The 27,981-nt window shown below is 41.6% G+C and overlaps 1 protein-coding gene across 2 annotated transcripts in view; it reads left to right on the forward strand.

Moving 5' to 3' along the window:
- BVES (blood vessel epicardial substance) overlaps window positions 1–27,981 on the forward strand; it is a 38,611-nt gene that overhangs the window by 2,710 nt on the left and 7,920 nt on the right. The window contains exons 2-8 of one of the 2 annotated variants that reach the window (XM_031456097.2): window positions 1,338–1,574; window positions 3,803–3,927; window positions 6,733–6,920; window positions 7,677–7,785; window positions 14,124–14,291; window positions 15,236–15,377; window positions 16,418–17,378. In XM_031456097.2, coding sequence (XP_031311957.1) covers window positions 1,349–1,574; window positions 3,803–3,927; window positions 6,733–6,920; window positions 7,677–7,785; window positions 14,124–14,291; window positions 15,236–15,377; window positions 16,418–16,422 — 963 coding nt within the window. In that variant the 5' untranslated portion in view covers window positions 1,338–1,348 and the 3' untranslated portion in view covers window positions 16,423–17,378. Of the gene's footprint in view, window positions 1–1,337; window positions 1,575–3,802; window positions 3,928–6,732; window positions 6,921–7,676; window positions 7,786–14,123; window positions 14,292–15,235; window positions 15,378–16,417; window positions 17,379–27,981 lie in introns of those variants that run through there. The other variant, XM_031456093.2, reaches the window with a different exon arrangement.

Genomic DNA, 27,981 nt, shown 5'->3' on the forward strand with positions numbered 1-27,981 from the left:
TTATTTCACTCACAGCTTATAAATTTGGGTGTGTATGTGTTCTTGTCATCTTAAGAGATGTGGAATTCTTTCATATTCGTCTGTTAACATCCTTTCAAAATGCCCAACCTGATACCAATTTATTCTGCCACCTAAAACCTTTACTTTAGTGTGATGGAAAAAAATGGAAAAGTATGGCTTATTGTGTGACCTTATTTGGAAAGAAACTTATATTTCTAAATTAAATTTAAAGGTATTTTGAGTCCTCATTTGGAATTCTTTCCCTGAAACAGAAAATTAACATATTCTGTAAATCTCCGTATTTTTTTTTTTTAAATCAGGGGCCAATTTGTGTAATTAATCATAGAAAGAGTTGATAAGTACCAGAGACAGAGGATAGGCCGTAGTCAGGAAATAGTGCCCCTGCATGTTAAGGTTATGTAAATATGTGCAAAATGTATATTCTTTGAAATGTATTTGCTACAGATTCTAATATTAAACAGAAATGTATACTCATGGCTCCTCTTCCATATAAGTACTTTGCAATTTGTGAGATGCCACCAACTAGAATTTTTATGGGAAAGAAAATAAATCCTTAGACAGAAAAAGGAATAAATGTTAAATCTCTGTATATATAAATGATTACAGTACTGTATTTATTATGTGCATATATGATAATGTAGGATTACATATGTATGATATAATAATTTAACAACAGTATAAAGTTAGAGCCTTTGAGGGGGTGCTTAGCACGCACGAGTTCCTGGGTTCAATCCCCAGTACCTCCAAAAAAAAAATTAGAGACTTCCCAATATTCTAAGCCTTCAAATAGTACATAATAGGGTGCTAAATGTTTTGAAGTATTAAAAAATCAGTTTTCCTTATTACTTTTCCTGTGTTTGGAATCAGTGTCACTAGTAGGAATATGTTGGAAAGCTATACTAAGTAACTTTGTAATTGCTGTGGTTTATGAACAGTGGTGATTGCCTTTTAGAATGGCTAATTCCCTCATTCCTCTCTCCCCCACCAAGTATGTTTAGATACAAACATATAGATATATAGAGATGCATACATATATATCCGGGAATAGGTGTACACTACCTATGCTAAGTATTTAATGATTTAATTTCATCATAAAGTCAAATGAAGTATGATCATCATTTAACAGATAAGGAAATGGCTACATTACTAGGTGACAGAGCCAGGATTTATACATGGGTCTGTCCAATTCATCAGCACCAGAGAAGTCTATTCACCAACATTTGGTTCACAGAAATAATTTTAGTCTAATACCTACAGGGGTAATAAAATACAGCTGTCATTTTTGTGATTGTCCTTTTGTTTATTTGTTTTTACAGGGGTTTTCAAGATGAATTATACCGAGTCCAGCCCATTGGCAGAATCACCTGCAATAGGTTTTACACCTGAGTTAGAAAGTATCATACCTGTGCCTTCCAATGGGACTTCTTGTGAAAACTGGAGAGAGATACATCATCTAGTTTTTCATATAGCAAATATTTTTTTTGCAGTTGGGTTGGTTATTCCAACTACTCTTCACCTTCATATGATACTTCTTAGGGGGATGTTAACTATAGGTAAGAAACCTACGTGGAATTGTACGTAACTTTTCTGTAACTGGCATCAGATGGGCTTTGTCCTGGGGGCTTCAGAGTATTCCTTGTCCGGTCGATAGGATACCAAAAATAAAAGTCTTCATTAGCAAACTATCAGTATATGAAACAACTTAGGACAAGCGCTTTCACCCTTATGAGCTTTAGATAAATTAAGTCTGTGTTCATATGTTGTTCAGATTTTCCAGATATCAGAAAATCCATTCGTGTGTAAGAGTGTGAACTTTGAAGCTGAATTGTGCTAGTCCAGCCCTGGTTTTAGTGCTTGCTGACTATGCGACTGCGGCAATAAACTTCCTATACTTCAGCTTCCCCATGTGTCCAATAAGAGGAAAAATAATACCACCTCCTGACATTGTGAGAATTAAATGAGTGTGTGAGTGTGTGTGTGTGTGTGTGTGTGATATTTGACTTATAATAGTGCCTGGCACACAGTAATTACTTTGTAGTTTTAAACATTCATTATTTGAATAGGAGTTTACTTGCTGTGGCCAGTACAGCAACACTGGAAACAAAAACAATTACCCAGACACAATAGTTCAAGTAAAGTTTGGGCGGGGGAGGGCCCCGTTAACCCTGATGAAGCAAGGTAAATTAGTTCACATTGAAACACTGAAACAATTGAATTTGCTTTTTTATCTAGTGATTCTTGATAAATTCCTGTCTATGTGTGATGATTCATTTATTCAGGTGCATTTTTGAGCACCAGTAATATGTCAGAGATTGAAGAACACAGCCTCCATCCTTGAGAAAGAGACCCTTGGGGGCTGGAGAGAGACAGATGGGTGGTCGCATTTGACATATCAGATGCTGTGATGCATGTGTGCGCCCAGTGCCAGGGAGAAATCGACAGGGTGACGGCCTCAGCAGAAGGCGGACCAGGGTCCCTCTGAGGAGAGGACTGTCGAGCTGGCTTTTGGAACATGAGCAAGATTTCTCTGAGTATGAGTGTATGTGGTATCCAGAGGAGAGGGAGATTCAATATGTTGAGGGAGAATGAAGAATAGCTCATTGTGCCTGGAATATACGAAAAAGGACAAGAAATGGTCAACGAAGATGCTGAAAGGGTAGCTAGAAGATAGCTTGTAGGACTTCTGTGGCTGTCACCTCTGAGTAAGGTAGCTATTGCAGCAGGAGGATGAAAAAATAAAACCACATTCTCTTAGAAAAAAAAGCTAATTATGAATTTTAGGACTGGGTTTCAGAGGTAGAACAGATGGGAGATCATCTAGTCCAACACGTTATAAATGAAGAAACTGAGGCCTGGAGAAATTAGACGACTCGTGCAAAATTAAGACCAGGAAAAAGTGGCCAAACCAGAATTATAATTCAGGTCCTCCAGCTTCCTGGCCAGTCCTTCCTCTGTGTTATCCTGCCTCCTTTAAGTAATGGTATTTTAAATGTCTTCAATATTTTCTCTGTAATATGATCTAAAGAATATTTAAAACTTTCATTTTGGGCTGTTATTCAGGTGCCCCCATTCTGATGAAAGGAAAAAATTGCAAATGCATAACTTTTTAAAATGGGAGGTTAGTTTTTATGTGCATATGTGTCACTGATACATTTGTGTTGATAATTGATATTGATAAATGTCATCAAAGTTATAAAGTTCATTCCCTTGGCTACCTGCCAGGTAATCCACTCTAAGCAAACAGTCACAAAAAGAGATACATTTTTACGTATAAAGCTGTTTTTGCTACTTATCAAAAATTATAGCCAAAATATTTCATCTGTCCACCATTAGGGAGATAGTAAAATAAATTATGCTTTAATCAATTACAGTCACTAAAAACTATAGAGTTTTAGTGAAATGGGAAATCATTGCAGTAAGTTGAAGAGGGGGTTTTAAATTGTGTATCCATTAGGTTTGCCATCAGGTAAAAATGCATAAAGACTCTGAGGAAGTGTTAAATATCAATAATGGTTTCCTTCAAGTCATAGAATTATGGGGCTTTTTTCCCCTCTAAAAACATTTTTTATACTTTACAAGTTTTCTGCAACAAAGCATGATTTTGTTTTATTTGTTTGTTTTGGTAATCAGACAAAAACTACAATGTAACTTAATGTGATGGTTGGCTTAGGTGTTTCTAAGATGTGTTTGGCTTATTTTTCACACAGAAGAAAACAAATTTATTAAGCCACGTGCTGCAGCCACTCTAGACATCTAACATGTGCACTTCATTTTTTAACAGGATGTACCCTTTATATCGTCTGGGCCACTCTCTACCGATGTGCCTTGGATATCATGATCTGGAACTCTGTGTTCCTGGGGATCAACATTTTGCATCTTTCGTATCTTTTGTACAAGAAAAGACCGGTAATTACTAACAATTAATCAATAAGGAAGAAATTTTTAAACTAACAAGCTTCTAAGTTACTTTGTTCAGACTTGAGAATGAGCATGGAACATCTTTGGTCCCGTTCATATAATTTTGCTGAAGATTAGGCTTTCTGTGGCTATATCCCTGAAAGTGAAAGATTTGAATACCATGATATTTGTTCTACAAACAGCTTTTTAAATGTTATTAATCATTAGGGCAATTTAGACATGAGAAAACATGGCAGTATTCTCTCTTTTTAGTCATTTAATTTTATTATTTCTTTTGTCTATTGATATTCAAATGTCACTGGGAAAATCTTTGCCCAGTTATAAAAGTAAGTACTCACAGGCAACTTCCATGAACATGGTAATAATTTACAAATAGCTCACAGTATTTTTGAGGGAGGGTAGGTGATTAGGTTTGTTTATTTATTTATTTATGTGTTTTAGTGGAGGCACTGGGGATTGAATCCAATACCTTATGCATACTAAGCCTGCACTCTACCACTGAGCTCTACGCTCCTCAGCTCACAGTATTTGTTTCATGTTATTTTTTTAAATGTAATGGCTATTTTTTTCTTATGCCCAAAATACTTACTTAAGGAAATCACCATGTTTGGTGAGTCATTATCAAAACACGAGTGTTTAAATTTTCTTTTCTGCTCCAGTTTATCTTGCTGTGTTTCCTTGGTCATACCAAGAACAAACAGGTGTAAATAGAAGAGGGAAATAGCATGGCTCCTGGAAATCACACCATACATGTTTACTGACTTCTCAAGCACACACAAATATTCGGTAAAGTAAAAGATCTAATGCTTGCTCTAATCTTATCTTCAAGGCCAGACATGCACATCGTAAACTATTCCAAAATAGGCAATTTACAAGAAATTAGAATTTCAGTGTAGAGATGATATATGTAATAGGCATTCCACTAGTTTGTAACCTCCTCAAACATTGTAACCCAGTCTGTTCTGCTTACTGTATTAGTCAGTTTTCACTAGGTTATGCTGTGTAATAAACAATCTGAAAATCTCAGTGTCATGTAACAGCAACAGGTTTTTTTATCCCTCACTCACCTAGTAGATGGACTATGGCAGCTGTGTGGCAGCTGTGATTCTATTCCATGTGTCTTCTTCATTTCAGAGTCTCTGCTGAAGCAGCAGGATCTATTTGGACATGCATTCTCATGGCAGAGACTAAAATACAAGAGAACAAAAGAGAAACACCTAATTGCTCTTAAAACTCCTGCTCAGAAGGAGCATGTGTCAATTCTGTTCCCATTTCATTGGCCAAAGCAAATGACATGAACAACCAAGCCTGATAATGTGGGAGTAGGATGGAGCAAGGGGACTTACGATCCTCTTACAGAGGGTGGGAGCAGCAAATAGCTGGGAATAACATCATCTACCACACCTACTGTTGTATTCCCTGTTCCCATCAACCGTGATTGGCACTTAATAGCTGCTCAGAAAAACATTTGATGAATGGATGCTTTCAAAGAGAAGAATCAAGATGGCTTCATGAAGGAATTGGGACTTGAGCTAAGACTTGTAGGATGAGCAGACTATGAATATGAGTCAACAAATTTTTCAGTTCATCTGCTCATTGCCGTATTGGCTACTATGCACGCTGGAAGTGGGACATATTTGTGACTAAGTTATTTTAAACACACATTACTAGAGCTCTGGAGTGGAAAAGGTAGATGATGATGATAATAATAACAATGATTTCAGCTTCTGAATATCAGAACTTACTAGAACCTCAATTTCTGAACATAAGGTTCAGAAGTTGCTGATGTAATGTTAGCACCAAGTAAATCACTTAGTGTCTGTTCTTTTGTTTCTTCTTGGACTATAAACTTACTTTTTTGAAAAACATGAGTACTATTTCTTCATTAAAGGAGACAGCAGGACAAGTGAGAGCACTGGAAAGGCTGCAGTGACATCCGAGCAGCTCCCTAGGCTTCTGGGTCTGTAAGCTTCACAATGTGGCTGCCATAGATTTCACTGAGATGGAGGATCGTTTGAACCCCAAAGTTCATTTACCTGCAGGACAGATTTCCTAGACTAATGCTGGGCCTAAAGACGGGGCATGACCGGGACCCTGGATAGTCTGACAACAGAGGAGATTGAGCCGTTTTGCTTTCTCCTTTTCTAATAGCCAGCTTCACTTGCCGTTGGGTTATCAACTGTACTGAAATCGTAGCTCAGGATGAAACTGCTACATTGAAACCCTTTTACACGCTTCACTTTGCTTCAGAATAAATAAATGAGAAGCAGCAATTGTGGCTGTGGATGTTTGTTTTCCTGTATTAGTGCATTAGATCACAGTTATCTAGAGATAAAATACTTAGTGTATGAATTTGTTTCCAATTTGATTCCTATTTTATGTGCTTATTTTCTTGCTATGTTTCAAAATTAGTGTAACTTCCTTCCAGGAAACAAAAGCGTTCTAAAAATGACCAGGTTTTGTGTTCTTTATAGAAAATGCTAAGATGGGGAAAGTGAACGTTGTGACAACATTCAGAGCCTCCACAGTTGCTCGATAGCGCATAGGAAGAGGTGTAATCAATGGTGCACGTCGTCACCATATGCTCTGAGTTCCGTTTAACTGCAAAAGTGCCCTTTTAGCATCTAAACCTATCTCATCACTTGCTCTCTGTATAAGATTCCATCGACCAAGATCCAGCAGGGCAATGGCATTTACTGCAGAGTTGTTTATTCTCAAAACCGCATTCAGCCCACAAGCCCGCGTTTCGGCGTTGCTGCATTAGTGTATCATCTGGTCTTTGCTGCATTTCAGGTAAAGATCGAAAAGGAACTCAAAGGCATCTACCAGCGATTGTTTGAACCACTCCATGTGCCTCCAGATTTGTTCAGAAGATTAACCGGACAGTTTTGCATGATCCAAACGTTGAAAAAGGGCCAGACCTATGCTGCAGAGGATAAAACCTCAGTTGACGACCGCCTGAGTATTCTCCTGAAGGGAAAGTAAGTGCTCTGTGGAAACTGAAATGCCTTCTTTGCCTTGAATCTTCTCGTGGCCTCTGGGTAGGAAATGAATGGAAGGGACCGTTGCCAACCAGTGGCGGAAGTGGTCACAGAGTTTGTCGTTGGCGAATGTTCTTGGACAGCTGCATTTTAGAACCGTATAGAGCAACGTGGTAAAGTTATGCAGAATTTACTGCTCTGAATCTTGTTGATGTCAAAATTTTTGTTTGTGAATAGTTTTCACCTTTTTGGGAAGTTTTATTTAAACTTAATGAGTCGGAATTGAAGTAGGTTTAAATTAGGCATTAACATTTAAGAAGCTTATGTGTGTTTCAGAGGTGACTTGCTTCTTTTTTTGAATATCACAAAAATACAATGTCTAGGAATACCAGGCTCCGGGAGGGAGAGCCAGTGTATGCTGTCCTGGCACAATCATTGACAGCACCCCTTTCCCTCTCAAAAATGTCCCAGGTTGAGTCATAAATTACATGATCACTCCAGCTATAACAGCAATGATAACCACTGGAAGGCATGTGTCTGCTTCAAGATGGACACTCTTTTTTTTTTTCCCCCTGTTGGTGGTGAAATTTATTATGAACTAAGTACTTGTGCCTCAGGAAGTGCTGTTTAATTATGTCAGTCATTGGTGGGGTCTTTAAAATGTTACAAAATACAAACCCGTAAGATTATGGCAATTTTAAGGCTTGTCTTATTGTAAAGTATTATGTGTTTAATAACACCAATTTCTGTTATCAGAATGAAGGTCTCCTATCGAGGACATTTTCTGCATAACATTTACCCCTGTGCCTTTATAGATTCTCCTGAATTTAGATCAACCCAGATGCACAAAGGTGAAAAATTCCAGGTATGTTTTAGCAGGATTTTTAAGAAGTTTGAAACTGGTTAATGTCTCATTCAAAATCCAAAGGATGTGGATGGAAAAGTGGTCATGATTTATTAAAAAAAGATATTACCATATGGTATATATAGTATGATCCCATGTTTGTAAAACTTAAAATGGTGCATTTATGTGCACCAGACGAGGTCTAGGAAGACATATCCTAATTTAGCCATAGTGTTCACACCATCATTTCTGGGTTGTGAGTTTGATTGCTTTTTTTTCCTTCCTTTTTGCTTATTTCAGTTTTTATAATTTTTCCATAGAGAACATCTAATGCTTTTGTTATGAGAAAAAAAGGGAAATGTCAGGAATGAATAATCAGGGTTCTTTTTTTTTTTCCTACTATATACATTGTTTATTGAATATGTCCATCAAAGCATGAGAAAATTGGGATTTCTAGAGGCCACCTACTGTGACCCAGCTGGGCGGGGTCCTCCACTTCTACAGGTGAGCTGGGGAGAAGGAGCCATAAGGAGGGAGCCAGATCCAATGCAAATCTGCCTGTGTGGACCCTCCAGGTTCCAAGTGAGGCAGCTTTGGTAGACTCGCTTATTAAATGTTGTAGCTTTATAGTTGATTCTTCAGGATTTTCTTCATAATGACTGTGTCATATGCAAAAAGAGACAGTTTTACTTTTTCCTTCTAAATCTGTAGGACTTTGTTTCTCTTTCTTGCCTTTTTGCACTGGCTAGAACCTCCAGGACAATGTTGAGTAGAAGTCATGAGCATAGACATCCTGTGCTAGACCTGGATAATCAGGGTTTTTAACACATGTCATTGGTTACCTTTATTGGGGAAAACCAGAAAACTGACTTTGCTCTAGAGAACTTATTTTCTCAATCTTTATGGAAAAAAAAATCACCATGCTCTTGTATATTTAATGAATATGCGTGAGGACAAAGAATGAAGTTGTTCATGGTTACAGTAATTTGAACATGACTACTTGGCGTGATTCTTTTTGTATCAAAAAAAAAATGCTCCATTAGAATGTGACGCTTTGTTCTGATTCTTCCTGGAAGTGTCCAGCTCGCCTATTTTATTCCTCTCTTATTGTTAGGAAAGTAACCAAGAAAATGGGTGAGCGTTTCCTTTAGTCTCAGCCTCTAGGTAAGCAGCAGTAAGGAAATAGCCTGAGAACAGCGTTTCTTATGAGCAGGAGGGTAAATCTATTTAGATAGGAAATGGAATAGAAAGGGATGTTATCATCTGAGGAAAGAAAAATCGGTGTTTCTGGATGACTAAATCTTATTTTTACATCTCTCTTTGAGATGCCACACAATCTGGGATGCCACATGGAGATCAAAGGGGACATTTGCAGACTTTAGTTAAGTTTATTTACATTGGTTTCAGGCCTGCCCTGCTCCCATCCTGCCTGAGGACCTGGCCTGAGTAACCACACGGCTTGTTAAATTTGTGCGTTTGCTAGAAGGTCTTGTGTAAATTTCCTCCCTGGCTGCAGTGCTGCTCCCAAGCTGGCTGAGCTTAGGATACAGGAGGAGGAAGCAGATGCTGCATCCTGGCTTCTCTGACTTACACTGTCCCTTGCATTTTAAAGAATCAGCTACGCTCTGAGATTTGTGTTCTTACGGTATGTTCCATCACCACCGTCTACAAACCAGCACACTTCTTTTCTCTCTCCTTCTTTCCTCTGACCTCCTTACAATTTCTTCTTCCAAAGCCCAACATTTATCTGCTGCATCCATTTTCCTGTTTATAGTAGCAAGTGGTTTTATGCAATAACTCAAGTTTCTTATAATCCTGAAGAGACTGAGATTTGGGGAAAGGGTGGGAAAGGAACCTCCTTTGTTTCCAGAAGCAAGTAGCCCCTGGGATATAATAGGTACTATCTTTTCCACCGGACTTGAAATTATACTTATAATTAAATTAACAGAAAAAGGAATTTCTACCACTGGTCACAATTCTCTTTCTTCTTGGGGACTGGGGATCAGGATTTGATGCTGAAAAATGCTTCTCATGATTGATTGTTCCTCATGTTTCTAAAAACATGACCAGACTCGAGGTACCATAGCTAGGTGAAGGATATTTATTCAGTCTTTCCAAATGCCAGTCAGCTTTTTCCTGCATGGAGTCTGGTGTGGCATTTCCTGATTGGTCAGTGGATAAAAACTACTCCAACATCATCAAATCTGTGCCCTGTACAGTTGGAGCAGACTCCGTCAGAGTAAGCCCTCGGGAGATATTCTGTTTTGATTGTTTACCAAATGTTCCTACTGGCAGCTGATCAAGAGTAAAAATAGCTGCCGCACATCTGTGTAGGAGTATAATGCCTCTTCCTGAAGCAAGTATCCAAATGAAAAATGCCACGTGCCCCCAGGACCAACTTTTCACGGTCTGTGCCTGTGGCAGAGGACACTTGAAATTGTCAATGGCCGGACTTCTCTACCTGGACGCCGTTTTACCTGCTAATCTCATTTTCCCCTAACTCTGAACAGTTACACGTGTTCCGACAAGGAGCTGCTTCCTTGGTATTTTTCTTTCTCTAAATTCACTCTTTGGTTGAGGTGCTAATATTCTACAATAGGGTGAAAGGAGGAAAGAAAGCAAGTGGACTAAATGACTGTCGCTTGAGGTTGCACAGTAAATGTTGTGCAGGTTTGTGCGGTAATGTTAACGACCCGCAGAGTGACGGAGCTGAGACGACTGCGGCCTTCCTGCTGCTCCCTGGGTGCTGTTTTTTTTACTTACAGACCCAAGCTGCTGCTTAAACTGTTGGGAGGATCGTGAGTGTCATTCCTACAAAAGGTAGAAGCAGCCTTCCTTGTTCGGTCCCTTCTTCCTTGTGCAGTTGTTTCATATCAAGTGAGCTTTGCTGTTTCCATTTTTCTCTTGGATTCTATCTCCCGCTGGTGCCTTCTCAGGGTCGACAGCACATCTTGTACTATGGAAAATCAAACCTTTATCGACCTTAAGGGAAGAAGAACATCTACGAGGCAGATGTCCGAGCTCTGTGAAAAAAAGAAACACTACATTTTAACTGGCCTTTAAGTAAGACCTTAGCTTAGTGTGAAGTAAATCTTTTGGTTAAGTTGCAAAGCAATGCATTCTGCCAGTCTTGACTGCTGTACGTTAGTGCTGAGGAGAGCTCAGTTGCGGTTAGTTGAATAGACCACTTCCAGGACATTTTCATGTTCCTGGCATGCGAAGTGTTGTGCAGTCCCCGAAGGAAATACTAAATTCTCCCCTGAGGACAGCCAACCAGTCGCATTGCCAGAGCACCATTTCCTACTCTAGCACGTTCAGCCATTCCTCCGACCCCCTTCTTCTCGTGTGAGGCCTTTTCCTCCCGTGGCGCCGTGGGCGGGGTGTGGGACTGATCGGCGCCGGAGGTAAGCACTGCAAACCCGCTTCCAAACGCTCAGTCTGATTCTCTACCTGAAAGAAATTCTCTTGTGTCTTCCATTATCAAGTTTGCTATCATTTCTTCTGTGGAATTCTTCACAAGAGCTCAAGCATGGCACTGCCGAGGTACCCTAATAACCTAAGAAGTGAATATATTTTATGGGAGCTTATATTCTTATACTGGGGGAGAGTATAGCTCAGTGGTAGAGTGTGTGCTTAGCGCGTGCACGAGGTCCTGGGTTCAATCCCCAGTACCTTCATCAAAAAACATATAAACAAACAAACAAATAAATAAATAATAAATAAAACCTAATTACCTCCCTCCTCCAAAAAAAAATAATTAAATTTTTAAAAATTCCTATATTGCTTAATAAAAATTCCTCATTAAAAATATGTTTCACTTGACTGTTGGGATAGGAAATCGTTAAAACTATTTGGCAAAAATGAGACATTAGCTATCAAGGAAAATGACCTCAGTCAGTATGCTAACTACTGGCTTCCAACTAAACGGCTCCTCCCACAGACTTTTAAGACTCCTACAGATTGTCGGTAGAGCTTATTATTTGAATATGTTATTTTAAATTTAAGAGTAATTCTAACAGGTTTAACGTAGTTTTCAACCATCAAGAAGAAATGGTTGCTAAGCCAATTACAGTATCATATTAAAAGTATCATTGCCTCAGTGGAAACCTGAGCTTATGGAAATGGTTGAAGAAAAGTGAAACGCAGATACATCACCCAGTACAATTACTTCTTCTTTTCCTGGATGATCTCCAACTCCTCTTTTAACTTCTCCCCCTACTGTGCATGAATTGCATCTTCCGAAAGCATGGGTGACATCTTTGCAGAATGAAGGGACCTCAACTCTCCTAACCATTTCTTCAACACTTGGGTGCTGGCTGGGCCACCATGAGTACCCAGTGTCCCGTCTCTCCGATTCCTCCCACACAGTATTATTCCACTGCCTTGTGTTCACTTACCCGTCTCCCGCTGCTTCTGGGTCTCCTCAGGCCTGGCTTAGTTGTCTCATGACCTTATACTTCTCTTCTTATGAATCTTTTTTTTTTTGGTCACATGTCTGCTTATCAGCTCCCTCCACTGGACTTGTAGGCTGCATGACCTTGTGTTCAGCTGTCCTCGATGGTGAGCCCACCTTGTGGTCACTTCACCAAATTGCCTTCTGTGCGACTGTCTTGATGATTACAGGACACGTGGCGTAGCGTCTGGCCTGGTAGGAAAATATGTCTGGGCAGGAAGCCAGAAGGGCTTGCTCCGCCATCAGTTAAGTGTGTCCGTGAATACATTTTTGGTGCTTCTCCTTTGGCATCTGGAAAATGAGGAAGAATGTTACCTGTCTTACCTTAAAGGCAATTTTAAGGCTCCACTTACATGATAGATGTAAAAGCACCTTAAATGTTTAAAATGTTAAATTAAAAAAAAATGTTAAAATCCCTACAAAAAGTGAGTGGTATTCTGTGTGTCTGCCACTCCCTAGTCATCCTCTACCATTTTCCCCTGTTCTGTATTTGTCATTGCCACCTGAGGTTGTCACATCTTTGTATTTATTATCAGCTTGCTCCCCTAGAACGTAGGCGTCACAGGAGCAGGATCTGGTCTTGTCTTGTTCACCACGGTGACCTCAGGGCCTTGAGCAGTGTCTGGTATAGAGTGCAAGGGCAGCAACGTATGCTGAAAGAATAAATGGCATTTAGTGTTTTATGGAGTCAGAGAGCTGTAGATGCATTTCCTAAATCCCAGTGTGTTGGGTTTGGGGGATTCCCACTTTTAATATAATAAATAAGTGCAGTTTTACTTTTCTAGGAACATTGACCCACCTGTTGTAGCCAAGCCCTCTACTTAACTAAGGTCAGATTTCAGTTACTGACGTTAGGAGAGAAGCTAGGTCTTCTGTCTCCTCTCTTAGCAGCCTTCAGTACCCCCTTGTCATGTGAAATATGTTTACCTTTTTTGACTAACAAAGAGGAAAGAGCTCCTTTGGAAATATTTGCTCTGAGGCCCAGATGTGACTTCATCTCAGTTTGAAAAACCTTTATTTATCTCCCACTTGGACAGGCGCTGGGTTTAATGTTGAGGGTGTAAAAATGGGTTTTGCCTTCTACAGTATTTGTGTTGATTTGTGCATTCCCTCAGACAGTAAATCTGCACTGAGCACCACTGTGTTGGAAGCCAGGGGTTGAGGTATGAAAAGGCACAGCCCCAGCCTTCAGGGTGCTCGGGAGAGACAGTGGACAACAGATGAGCTGGGTTCAGTGACTGGAGTGCCGCGGGCGCTGAGGGAAGGGCCCGCGTGGGAGGACAGCGTGCTGACGCTGAGAGTTCGGGGAGGGTGTGGCCCCTCGCTCTGCAGACAGGACTTGTTTAAGGACTACCTGAGCTCTGCCTAGTGCCATCACAGTGCTCTCCCACGTTCCTCTGTGGCGATACTGAAGAAGGGGGTACAGTTTCCCAGTCCTGAGCTAACTGGGGGTTCTCTGCATGTGTCCCCAGGGGGCTACCCTGGAGCTGGCCGTGATAGGACACACTCAGGAAATACCTGTGATGGAAGGACCCAGAGAAGGACCCTCAGTAGCCGTATTCATCAGTAACAGTAGTACATCCAGCTGGGACACCAGCCTCCTCCACTCTGTAGAGGTGCTGCTGACATGGTGGCCTCTCTTCAATCACCAGCCCTCACAAAACAGACCAACCACAAGACTTAGAGAGTTTGCTTTCATTTAGTCTGTGGATTGCTTGGTCTAAACATAATGTCACACAGACTTATAGAAGGGTGTGTGCATGGATCTTACATTAACTAAATAAGACAAATCATTGCTATAATCATATCCACTAAATTCTTCTACTCTTCTTTTCCCCCAAGTTACTGACGTCACAATTCAGAAACGTAGATACACTGTTTCTCTCTCTGTTTATTTCTTTGGCAGGTCACCATTATTGCGGATGATAACTGCAGATTTTTATGCTGGTCGAGAGAAAGATTAACTTACTTTCTGGAATCAGAACCTTTCCTGTATGAAATATTTAGGTATCTTATAGGAAAAGACATTACAAATAAGCTCTACTCATTGAATGATCCGACCCTAAATGATAAAGTAAGTGTTTTTCTGAGTGTTTATTTTGTTAAGTAAATGTGTATAATGTGGTATACTGCATACCCTCTACGCAATACATATTTTCCTGAATCTTCATGAATTAGTCGTATGTTAAGTGAGGTGGGGATGCTTGTAATTTAGAGACGCTTCAGGGAATCATTTCTTGAGCGTGAGGGCATACCATGTAGTTATTATATTTGCCATGACCTAGTGGGGCATCTAGGAATGTCAGGGACCTCCATTTGTGGTGATGAGGTGCTAAACTCTTCATAAAGAGTCTTGCAAGCAATCTAAGGAAGGTGACAAGAAAGTGGGAGGGACTGGGGGGTGGCGTAGGAGGCTGGGGAAGGCGGGGCAGTGGGGAGGTTGCAGACACAAATGCTGACAAACCCCAGCCAGCCAGAGGTTGGCACTTTTACCCTGTGTCTTCCAGTCTTGCACATCCTCCCGGTCAGGTCCCCTCCCAAAAAGCCCCTAAGTGACAAGAGAGGTATGGGATAGAAGCCTGCGGCAATTCAGTTAGGAATTTCAGCACTGTATAAATCATCAACAATTTGCAACTTGATCCTCATTTCCCTGCATTTGCTTGGAAGGAAATTAAAATGATTACAGAAGAGAACTTGCAAAACAGTTTCCGTGCTAAGTAAGTACTATTCTCCAGGGATGATAAGTACTGGTGTGTGCGCTCTTAAAGGCATCTTGTCTAGGCTGTTATCAAATTAAGTTGGTGCTTACTACTTTTCAAATTAATAAATAGGCTATCAAGTATATTAACTTTTCATAATGTATTTATAGTAATAACATGATAAAATTATAGATAACATTTATTGGGTATTTACTATATACCAATAGTCTTCTATTTCAAGGAAAAGTAAATGTCACTTACAGGGAATATGTGATCTAAGTCCCGCAGAGCTCAGAAATCTGAAAACTTTGCTTTATAGACCATCAAAAAGTTGGACCACCAGCTCAGCCTTTGCACGCAGCTCTCCATGCTGGAAATGAGGAACAGCATAGTCAGCTCCAGTGACAGCGAAGACGGCTTACACCAGTTTCTTCGGAGCACCTCCAGCATGTCCTCTCTTCGTAAGTTATCCCCGTGCTGATAGTACTCTGGGATTTGATGAATGTTGCTAGAAAAGGACACATGACAGCTTTGATCAGAAAAGTAACTTTTCAAGTAGTGACTGCCCCCGAAAGGTAATAATACAAACAATCGAACGTTTCCTAGCTTGTTTCCCATATCGTGGACCAGGTAAAATCCAGCCCTAGAGCTCTTATTTCCATCTCAGAAATTGCCCACCTGTTTTGCTTCAACACTGGTTCCCTGGAATAGTGTGCAAGGATCCAGATGGTTTGCTGGGTATCCAGCTTCATTGTTTTCATAATTTTAGTAAAAGCCTAGGCCCAGCATTGTGTTTAAAGTGGTACCAAACAACAGCTGGAGGTTTCATTGCTGGCTGGTTATCTCAGTGTGAGCACCAGGAGTTAACAAGTAATCAGGTAGTAGAATTTTCCTGAACATCAAAGAGGCCACTCAACACCCCTGGGACTCACCTCGCTTACATACCCACCAGGAGGCAAGTTTTCCAAGATTCTTCTATAGTTTAGATTGTTTTAAAACATTTTAAATAACACTAGTTTTAAATAACACTAATGACACGGCTGTTGAAGACTGATAAGTATAATGAGGGAAGTGAAATTATTTCAAATACTAAATGCTTGAGATTAATGCTTAAAGTTATTTTAAGAATTATTCCAAGAATGATCATGTGAGAACATTGAATGAATTCATGGGAAATAGCAAAAATGGAGACAAATTTTCCCACTGCGCTAAAAATTACTCATCTTTACAGTTGTATGTTAATCCAAAGTGACCTTTAAGAAAATCCAGACACACATTCAACAATCCTAAATGTTTATGTAAATGATCTTGTGATTTTGGATGCTATCACTGGATTAAGGATTTTCAGTCTGCATTGTCAGGAGAAGCTGGAATTGGCAAGGCCGGGGAGTTGATGTAAGCTTCCAAAGCAAAGTCTAGGCAAAGAAATGTGTTGTGGACCTAACGGAGATTTCAGGCACAACACAAATGAGAAATTGGAAATGGCTATGTTTTATTCCAGAGTAACTTTTTGAAAGTACAACTGAGGCTGACCAAACTCTGAACCTGCTAGCATGTCAAATGTATTACCTGCTTGGTGGAAATAGTTTGGTTGTCGGTAAGCATTTTCAAAGGGACCCATCTTAGTTACATGTACAGTGATTGCTAGGAAAGGCCAGCCAGAACGGAATCATAGTTAAATATTGTATGTGAATTATTTTTCCCGTATAATAGCTTATTTTTGTAGTTATTTATTTTTATTTTAGTCCTACAGTCTTGCTTAGGAAGCCCCGAGAACAAGTAGAATATAGTACAGCCATTCATTCTCTTAAAACCAGTTTTGTTTTTCTGCAGTATTTTATTGTATAATCTAAATCTTTGGGGGAGGGTAAGATAACATTAAAAAAATCAAAAACCTTCTCTACAGTATGCTGTTTAAATAGAATTAAAACATATTTTCAAAACTAATGTTTGTGGGGGGAGGGTATAGCTCAGTGGTAGAGCGCGTGCTTGGTATGGGTTCAATCCCCAGTACCTCCATTAAATAAATAAATAAACCTAATTATCTCCCCCCACCTAAAAAAAAGGGGGGGGAATTAACGTGTGTGCTGTACTTGCCTCCAGAGATCTGTATCTGCAGGTGTTCCATGGATGCGTCACATACTTTGTGCATAGAGACCTCTAATAATATGCTCAAATAATCATGAGCTGTGTGCCTTGGAGCAAGTCACGTGGCCTTTCTCATCTGACATGAGCCGTCATGTCTCAGCACAGGCCTGGATCTGGTTGCAACTCCTGGTCTGTTTCTTTCCCTCTTCCTTATAATGAATCGTGAATTAATCCAAAAGGCCGTTCCCAGCATGGATAATTGAAGCTTCCATGTCTGTAAAGAAGTGTGCAGCCCTGGAGGGCAGGGTCACAGCTTTATGTCTCAGTTCCCTTGTCCAGTTGTACTTGGCTGAACTAAAAATGTGTACAAGCTGCTTGCGTTGTTTGTTTAATTATTTTAGCCTCAGGTTTATCACACGAGATCTTACATACTGATGCCACATATATGTGCATACTTTTGAGTGTGTGTGTGTGTGTGTGTGTGTGTGTGTGTGTGTGTGTGTGTGTGTGTGTGTGTGCGTGCGTGAGAACTACACAGCAAATCCACGTTCATACCTGCTTCCTTCAGACCAGGCCTCATTCTTGGCTTCACTCCCGCAGTTTAATGAAAAATATTAGTATTTGAGCACAACATGGATACTAATTATGAATTATTTAATTCACCCTACCACGTGAAATTCATTAAAAACTGGCTAGTTCCTGTTTCTCTCACCAAGATTTTATCCTGGAACTACTGAAGGCTGCTTTTGTTTTTCTTTTGTCAGGGCCATCAATGTGCCATCGACTTTTCCATATTACAAATTACATTCCTTGTAAAACAGAACACAAAACCAGTCTCTTAGGACTGTTAGGCTGAAATAACAGAATTCATCACCCTCAGAGCATGTGTGGTTGGCTTCAGTCAGTGTTGGGTCCCTACGACAGGCGCCGAGGCTCTTGTTAGTCTGGACTGTTGACGTGCACGTGTGGCAGCGTGGCAGCTGCGCTCTGCAACAGCGTCAGCTTGGCAAATGCTAGTGGCGAGACGGGAACCAACATAATATTGAGGTGCTCTCTATACATGATCACATTTAACCTTTACTGTAACATTGCACGGAGAGGTACCTTACTTTTGCTGGACGATGCAGCACTAACCCAATCTCTGGCTATGATGACGAAGAGGCTGCCTTCTTCCTCCCTCCCATGTACACTGGGTGCTGCTCCAGGCCATGTCCTCCTCCCCCTGGGACACCGAAGGAGCAGCCACTGTTTAGGTCACAGCCACTCGTAGCAGAGGGAAGACAGTGGTGGCAGAGTCACCCCATGGCTCTTAAAGCTCCTGTTTCGAGGTGGCCCATGCCCCTTCCACTCACGTTCCCTGGCCCAGAGAAGTCACTTGGCCAGAACCACCATTGGTGGGTGGATCTTTAATCTCCCTGCACAGGGGAGATGCAGGAAGGGGCCTGGGGAGGGAGGGAAAGCAGGTATGTTGTCAATAACACAGTCTCTACCGTGGTGGGTGTCATTTCACGCTACAGTGAGGAAATTGGGGAAATGAGATGCTTACCGTTCCAGCTCCACAAGGGTAGGTGCTGGGAGACAGACCTCCATGTCCTGTCTGATTCCTCAGTCCTTACTTTTAGACCATATTGCCTCTGTGGCTTGAAAGGAGGAAAAAAACCACATGAAACATTTGATGGGTCACTTTCACACCCCTTTCTTACACCTGAACCTGACGACCCTGCCAGCCACACGCGGTGGCTGTTACTGCTTTGCAGTAAAGCCCACTGCATTCAGTGAGAAGGCGGTGTTTGCCCAAAGTCACTTCTCCCTGCTCCAGCCCACTTCCTTCAGGAAACCTCCCATACTCTGATACCTTCACTAGGACCAAGCAGTGCTGCAGATAAGTTTTCTTAGACCAGTTAACTTCCATTTCAAAGAAAATTTTGGCCTTATTCTTTGTACGGGGGTTCTACATAGGGACATGTGAAAATATCAGCTAGCTTTTGGTTGGCTTTCTCTTTGCCTCATGTGTACTTATACAATTACAAGCAGTGCTGCTCTACTGAAATTAAATTTATTTTATATACTTTACTTTTTAAAAAAAATTTTGATAGAGGTACTGGAAATTGAACCCAGGACCTCCTGCATGCTAAGCACTCTTCCACTGAGCTATACCCACCCCCCTATTTTATATATTTTCCTAATTGAACAATTTTGACATTATCCATTCTAGTTGTTAACTCAAATGTTGAAGTAGATTTAAACATTAAAATCCATTCCAACATTTCTCACAGTTATTTTTTAAATCAGGATCAGGATGTGCTCGTTGCATTTGGTTGAAAAGTTTCTGAACCTCTAGGCTCCACTTCCATTTCTGTCTGTCTCTGTGTGTTTCTGCTTTTTTATTTTGTTTGGTTTGTTCTATAGAGCAGAGATTCTTAAACATTACAGTGCATATGAATCGCTTGGAGCTCTTACTAAAGGTCTTGATGCAGCAGGTTCGGGTGGGGCCTAGGAGCCCACGAGCCTAACAGGTGCCCAGGTGATAGCGATGCGGCTGATCCCTGAACCACACTTTGAGGAGTGAGGCTGTGGAATTCCCTACATTTTGAAATCCGGCTGAATGCATTCCAGTGGTGGTGGTGAAGATGTTGCGTGTTATTTCTTGAGGCTCCAGTAGATTCTGGTGAAAGCTCTGCTTTTAAATAATTTAAACAGCATGGGACCTAATGGCACAAGTGTACTTCACAACATAGCACTGCAAACGTAGCTAAACAGAAATGCAGTTCAGGAAAAGGTGAAGGGAAACTTTAAGTGAACTATTTCAGTGAAATTACTGCTGATCCTATTTCTTATGTTGGCCTCTACTTTTGCACACGTCATGGGATGCTCAACCCAGAGCCAGATCTCTGCTCTTTCCCACACAGGGTCTGGATTCTACCACAAAGAGATCATTTAAAGGCAAGAAAATGAAATAGTGAGATAGTCTGAGAAAAATTGCTTCCTGTTTATTCAGTAGCATGCAATCCAGTTAATTTAACTCGTTTTCACTTTCCTATTGCTTCAATTACTTGAGTTCTGTGTTTGGAAGTGTGATTGTGAGATAGGATGTCCAGGACATGTGAGAAGGATTTAATGCCTTCCTATGGATTAAGCTTTCTTCTCTGGGCTCATGGACCAAGCTGTTCATCAGGGTGCCTTGTCGTCATCTTGTCTTCCCTTCCTTACGGAGGTTTAGCTCCCCATGTGTAATGTATAAAACACACGCACATACACAGATTGCGTGTACTTGGCAGTTCCATCACTGATCAGTGGTGCTGACCGCAGGGTTGTCATGGCAACAGGGGGACATGTTTCCTTGAAAGTTGAGAAATTTACCTTAGTATATTGAGGTTAAATAATCTATTGTTTGGGGTTTGTTTGTTTTTTTTAACCATGAGGCAGTATAGGTGATACAGTCAGAACGCATCTCTGAAAAATTTTGTTTAAACCATGTAGTTTTTCAGAAATTAAAATTAAAATTTATGATTTCTTAAAGAGACTAGGAATATGTAGAGATATTTCTTACTGACAAAAAACGTTTTCAAGTATTTTTTGTTTGTTTTTAATGTCAATATGGTGCTCCAAACAGTCTACTGATGTCATCTGACCTGGGTGCACAGATAGCTGTAAGTCTACTTAGTTTGCATCTGGTTAGTATTCTTGTCTGCAGAGACCAGCAGCATATCTGACATTATGAGTTTCCCTCAGCAATCTTTATCTATTTATTTACCTGGAAAGATACAGAAAGGCAATGCAGCATTCTTAGCGTCAAGCCTGGTTTCATGAATTAATCTGTTCAGCCCAATTTGTATCTCATTTTCCCTGTGAACAGCCACAGGCTTGTAAGTAACAAGCTTTACATGGGATTACACGGAGAGGTAGAGAGGGGATGTGATCTGGCAGCAGGTACCCAGAGGAAGAGCCCACAAACGGTTCTCAGACCCACAAGGACAAGTGAAAAGCAATGCCCCAACTTGGTCGATGAAAGGAGTGCAGCTTAGGGAGGTTAAATAACCTGGCCGGGGCCACTCGGCAGCCCTGAGACAAAGAAGTGTTGAATTGGTCACAAAGCTTTGCTTTGTTTTTGACCTTACCACATGTGAGATGTTTGGGGCTATTCAGCCCCTGCTGCAGCCACGGACACATCCTGACCACTTTCATACGTGTTCTCATTTAGTCTTCACAGCCACCCAGTGGGGTAAGTGTTGCATTTTCCCCTTTTCAGGCTGAGGAACATGACATTTATCTCCTCTGGGTCCTTGGTCCCCCAGCCAGGAGGAGCTGTGCTCTCTGTCTGCAGAACCCCTGCCCTCACCAATCCATTAGAGGACCTCTGTCCTCACGCAGCATTTTCTCATCTGTAAAATGCCTGTAAAGGGATTTTATTTGGTTATACACGTTTACTCTTTTAATCCAAAATTTTAAAAATTATCAAGTTAATACACACACATAGTATCAAATAGTAAAAAAAAGAAAAATTTCAGTGAAAAGAACTGACTCCTTCCAACCTAATTGCTCCCTAAGAGCCATCACATTGGAACAACTTTTGTCCAAAATGATAAATAATATGCTGTTGTCCTCTTAACCTTTATCATCTAACCTAGCTTAGCTCACTTTTAACTTCCCTCCCCCTTCTGCTCAGTCTGGTAATATCACTAGTGTTTATTCCTTTATTGTTTACCCTTGGAGCATTGAATAATACACTTAAACCTCCATTTCTTTTTCTCTCGGAAGCATTTTTAAAGATGAGGACATTAGCATCTCTACCCTCACGTATCCTTTCCCTCTTCTACTTCAAACTGTTGTGAGTCTCTTTAACTTTTAAACAATTAAGGTTGATAACATATACATTCTGTTCCTTCTTTTATTTTTCACATTGTTTTTAATGTGGTAAAATACACATCACATACAAATTACCATCGTAACCATTTTAAAATGTGCAGTTCCATGGTATTAAATACTCTGTTCTCCTTGGTAACTGCAGTTAAGTCTTCCTTGCTTTGTCTATAGGTTGTTTTATAAAGTTGAAAGCAAATAAAGACTTGACATTATGCTTTATTCAGAACCAGATGATGGGCTGTGACCACAATGACGACATTCCTTCCTTTGGGTTCCGGTCTCATGATCCCCGTTTCGTCCGAAGGAGAATGTTCCTGTAATCCCATTCAAATAGATTCTCCTTTTGTAGAAAACAAAAGTAGTGCTACAGTTTACTTCACGCCTTGACTCTCCTTTTTTTCCCCTGAAGTTGTTTATTACCTTGCTTTTAGGGCCGCCTTGGTCATCATTTCCCCAGTATCTTCTAGCTTCTTACTCTTTCAGGTGAACCCATTTCATTTCTTCTTTTTTTTTTAATTAAAGTATAGTTGATTTACAATGTTGTGTTTGTTTCTAGTGTACAGCATTGTGATTCAGTCATACGTATATATATTTTTCATATTCTTTTCCACTGTGGTTTATTACAAGATATTGAGTATAGTTCCCTGTGCTCTGCAGTAGGGCCTTGTTTATTGTGTCATTTCATTTCTTCTTAAAGTCTGAGTAGTTGTTGCATATTTGAGCCATGCCTTTTCATACTGCTTTATGTTTTGATAGGCATCTCTAGCTGCCTTTTTCCTTATCCTTGCCTTTTTGGTCTTACAGCCCCACTTTCTCAGGCCATCAATTCTGTGTTCCCTTTTTCTCGAAGACCTTCCTCCCAGGGCCTCTCCCCCTCCTCCCTCACCCTGGGCCAGTGATCCCCTGGGTCTGTGCACAGCTGCCATCCTGGAACTGCCATCTGTGTTCCCCTGAGTTTATCCACCATCTCTGCAACCCTAAAGCTTTCTCTTTGGGGCAGAAAGGGGCTTGCAGGACTTGGCTGTTCCTTGACTACTCACACCTGTTGCCGTGCAGCTTAGGGCCCTGACCACCCGTCCGAGTAGTCAGGAATTGAGCTGAGAGTGACTCCCTGCACCAGAGAAAACCTCACTGGAGCCACTCACCTGGTCATCCTCCCCATTTGCTATACTTTGTATACTTCTTTGCTTGAATCCCTCAGTGCTATTACTGAGTAAGTCCCTCTAAGGGAAATTACGTACAAAGGCCATACCTACCCTTCAGCATTATTGTTCAGAAAGCTTCGATCAAAACTGTTTCTTCCATTCAAAAAAAATTTTATGACCTCAATTTTAAAAAAACCTTTTTTTAATTAAAAGAAAAAGTGTTATGATATAAATAGGCAAAGACAGGAAAGGGGACGATAATCCTTTCCAGCAAAGATGCCATTAAGTCTTTCACCGTCCCCATTCATCCAGAAATGTATAATCTAATTAAAATTCCAAACCCCTGTAAGGTTTTTAATTACTTGCTAAAGCAGTTGGCCAGATGGTTAAACATAATAAAAACAAGAACACTTTGAGAGGAATGAAGAAAATGTCATCAAAGTTAACAGAGGAAAGGGGGAAAAAATCTTACATGATATCGAATAATTTACAAAAGTGTCGCTCCTTCTTAAAAAGTGTAGCAGAGTCATGTATGACTGAAGCATTGTGCTGTACACCAGACACTGACACAACATTATGAACTGACTATTCTTCAACAAATATATAAAGTGAAGCAGAGAGAGAAGTCACCTGACAAACTTCCTGTGCTGGTCCTGCGCTTAACCTGAAGATCAGATTTGAGGTCATTTATTCATTCTTTGGAACAAGTATGACCTTCACTCTGGATTAAGAATAACCAATATATCTGTTTACTTTTTCCTGCAAGGAGAGGCCCTCAGGCCCTCATGTAATCAGAAGCACCAAAGGCACATGGAAACAGAAGTGAGCTAAGGACAGAGCTTTGTCAAAGAGAATTTCTCTTACATAAATTTTTTACCACTTGGAGAGCAGAGTTTGGACTGATTGTTATGTAAGATCTCCCTGGTCTGTGTATAAATAAAGGCTACCTGTGGTTCCTCACTCAGGACATTAGGAAGAAGGAAAAAGGTGTGGCAGGGCAGACTGAGCCCCTCCTCCGTGGAGGCCACGGCTGGTTTGCACCTGCAGGCACAGTGGGTCTGGATGCACAGTGGGTCTTAATCACCAGCTTCTTTTTTTTCTCAACTAGGATCAGGCATGATCCACTGTCTGAACAGGTATGCTGAGGAGAGACACTGCTTTCTGGATCCAAATCCCTCTGAGGTTTCACGATGTTGTCACCCGCTGTGGTCGAGCATGAGTGGAGGTGTCCACTGTTTGGTTCTTAAGAGCTTCTTCTAAGTCCTTCTGAGGCTCTTACTTCTAAGTCTCAGTCTTCTATGTTTGCTCAGAGCCCGTGTTTTTGAGTTTGAGTTTTTCTCTTACCCTCATGATGGGTGCCCGTTCTCCTTCCCACCTGAACACCCCAAAAGTGGTGCTCAGCTCCGAGTCAGTTCCATTCTGCTGGCTATGATATCTATGGAAGGGGTGTTAAGTCTTCTTGGCAGAATGTGTTTTTCTGCCACCGGGTATACTAAGAAACATCCTCCAAGCAAAAGGAACTCTTGATGTAGCTGTTGAACAATTTCACACCTGATAAGTCTGGATTGAAGTCCACTGTGAGACATTAGTTGTACATCCTTTTATAATAAATGGTGTTAATTGGCAGCCAAAGCCAATTGGAAGGTGTTTATAGCTAATAGCAAAAAATAATCCTAATTATCTTTCCTGGATTATAATAAATACCAAAGAACATAGTTAACCACTTCTGTCTCCCAACTGTAAATGTGGTTTTAATAGAAGAAGGATAAAAGTCAGTTTTCTGGAAAATTAATGGCTATGGAATTTTTTGCCCCTCTAGAATTTGGAATAAATGAAAGGGAAAGCATGACACAGAGGTTATGAACTTCAGGGTAACGTCCTTGCAGGAAAAAAGCAATTTGAAAAAGCACTTAGCTAAAGATAAGCTTAATTTCTTCCTTTGTTCTCTCCTTGTGCTTTCACACTTCGGGAAGGTAGCAGGCCTTCTGGGCAAAGTTCTGATGATGCATCAGTGCACCGATTAATGAAAAAGGAAGCAAACTTGTAGAAAGAATTTATTAATGTGCAACTTGTGAAACATAAGATAATTCCCTTGAAGCAGAATATTCTTTGTTTCTCTCTCTCTTTTTTGTTCACACTCCAAATTGGGTTTGGATTTATTAGTGGACAAAGAAATGACTTCCAGCAGCACTGTGATGGCCCCTGAGGCTCTGCACTGAGCCAGCAGGTCTCCTGCAGATGGCGGAGAACACCGGGTCCAGGGCCAGCGAGCTCCTTCTCGGAGCTCTCCCCTGGCCGTGACTGTGGCCGATTCCTAGGCCGGGCTGTGTCCTATTTGGCTGGAGTGCTGCAGCAGCCCAGACCACATGAGGCTGAGACAAAGAGTGGGCCCACTCCGCAACTATGATTCCTGTCGAGGGGTCCGGCACCCGCTGGTACTGGGTAGCTTCTGTTCTACTGCATCTGCCTGAAGGAGAAAGAGCAGCAGGCACTGGTGGGAACTGGGATGCAGGAGGCTTGCGGGCTCAAGCACAGCCATGAAGCTGAAAAAGAATCTAGTCTTTCCCGTGTGAAAAGAACCTCAGCAGCAGAACTGCATCTGGCTGGGCTGTCAGGGCCTCCCGGTTCACCCCGGCCCAGTACACTTCCAAGTGGCTCCCTCCCTGGCGGGACAGGTGTTGGTGCACAGCATCTCCTTGGCTCTGTTTCTGCCAGTTTCCAGGTTGTCTTTGCTATAGTGTCTGAGTGTAAGGTGGAAATAATGATATGAGTGTGGTGAGGATGAATTGCTCTGGAAAGTACAATCGAGTTCCTGAGAAATGAGATAGAGTCTATGTTTGGTTTGTTTTTATCTCCCCAACATCTAACCCAGCCTTTAGCACCTCATAGTCACTTGGGGATTCTTTTTGCTGACTGGATGAAAACTTTGCAGCAGGTGACGGCACAGACAAACCTGACTGACGTTGATTTGAGGGGACCGCACTCCCGCCTGTGCTGCGAGCACTGTTGAATCATCAGTTATATGAAAGTCGTTTCCCTTGGGACACGTGGTACAGAACATAGGGATAACAGCCACTCTTCATGGGGAGGTTGCACGGTAACCCCAGACTGCCTGCCCTTGAGGGAGGCTGGCGGTGCTGCACCGGTGGGGCGGGGGCTTGACCCGGCAGAGGGCACACGTGAGGGCCGTGGGGTTTGCCCCAGTGCTCAGGACTGGCTTTCCCAAGGCCCCGCGGGGAGCTTCCCAGGAGGGTGTTTTCTCCTGTACTACTTATCAGGGACCCGGCTGCGTGCAGGGTGCTTCAGAGAGGCTGCAGCAGAGAGGAGGCTGTGATGATGGCTGTTCTCCAGGAAGGGAGCCCTGCAGGCACTTGTGACCACAACATACTGCAGGACAGGTAAGGGCTGGGCTGCTCAGAGGACAATAGACTCTCCCCACAGAAGGAATTACGGAAGATGGAGGTGGGGCTCGAACCCCACGTTGAGGAGTGGATTGCAATTTGGTGAGTAGAGATGACAGTGGAGACACCAGTCCGGGGGAGAGGGAGAGAAAAGCAAGAGGAGAAGAGGGACGGGGTGGGCTGGATTTGGGGGGCAGTGAGTTCGGCAGAGCTTGGACAAGGAGGGAGGAGGCCGGACTTGGAGACCCCTGGATGTCACTCGAGGACTGTGGGTGACTGTTGCTTTATTCTCTTGTTCACATTATATTGAAAGCACCATAGCTCTTCCTTTCCCGGGCAAATAGAGCGGGAACAGAGTCAGTCCTTTCACAGAGAAGCTGAACATTCCTGGAAAGTTTCTCGAGGTCGTTTCCAGTTGTATTGGGTCCTCACTTCCTCCTTTCTATGGAAGAAGGCAGTGACTGGTGAGGTGGTTGAGGGAGCAGGTAGCATTTTGGCCCAGACGAGGAGAGCAGCCTTGGGTTAGCGTAGAATGCCACCCCTGGTTTGACAGATGGGCTTAGAACGCAGAGAGCAGTTCCCCCACTTCGCCAGTCAAACCACGCCAGCACTTGTGTTACGAGTGTTACCCAATTACGTCTGAATGCTCGACATTATTGATTTGGTTTAATGCGCTCAGACATGCCATCCCGTTTGTTCTGAGGGTTTTATCATGATTGCAGATACTCAGCCTAAGTAATGCAATCATAACTTGAGGCTAGAAATATGATGGAAGCCATGGCTATTTTGTTTTGTTTTGAAGACAGTTTTGCTGCACTCAGGATGGTTTAGAGTGAGAAACACAAACTCCTTTTTGAGCACAAGTCCCATTTCCTTGCCATTCCTGTGGGTGATGATGAATTTTAACAAAGTTTTCTAATGATTTAGGCCACTGCCCACCTAAGAGCATATCAATTAACTCATTTCACTGACTTACATTTACAAAGGGATTATGATATCCTAGGCACAGATGTAAGAACTTTACAAGCGTTGAGTCATGTAATCCTCTTAACAGCAATATGAAGTAGCTGATATGATTCCCGTTTTACAGATAGATAAATTGAGGCACAGAGAAGTGAAGTAACCTGCCCAAGGTCACACAGATAGGTCCCATTGCCATTTGAATAGACGTGTGAATTTGAGGTTGTATTTGGTGTCTGCTGTCACCTGTGTTAAAAATGATAAAAAGAACGTGCCTGAGAGGTTCTGCCGTGCTGTGCTCAGAGGCAGAATGGTGTTCTGGGACTATTTTAGTAGAGGCGGATTTTCTGCAGTTTACGTTAGTAGTTGTCTCTCTAGAAACTCGGTGTTTTAATTGACTGTAAATGTTTGAAAGTGAATAATTTCCATGTACATTCAACAAACGCATTAGCTCCGCCCAAGTGCAGCCCTGCATAATTATGACCTTTTTATGACGGGAGGGATGGCTCTGGGTTGTGGCATCTCCCCAGATATATGGCAATGACTATAGAGTTAATAATAAATGACAGTTATTATATATAACTTGTTGCTCCCCCCAAACAAACAAA

The sequence above is a fragment of the Camelus dromedarius genome, chromosome 6, assembly GCF_036321535.1.
Source record: "Camelus dromedarius isolate mCamDro1 chromosome 6, mCamDro1.pat, whole genome shotgun sequence".
Lineage (NCBI taxonomy): Eukaryota > Metazoa > Chordata > Mammalia > Artiodactyla > Camelidae > Camelus > Camelus dromedarius.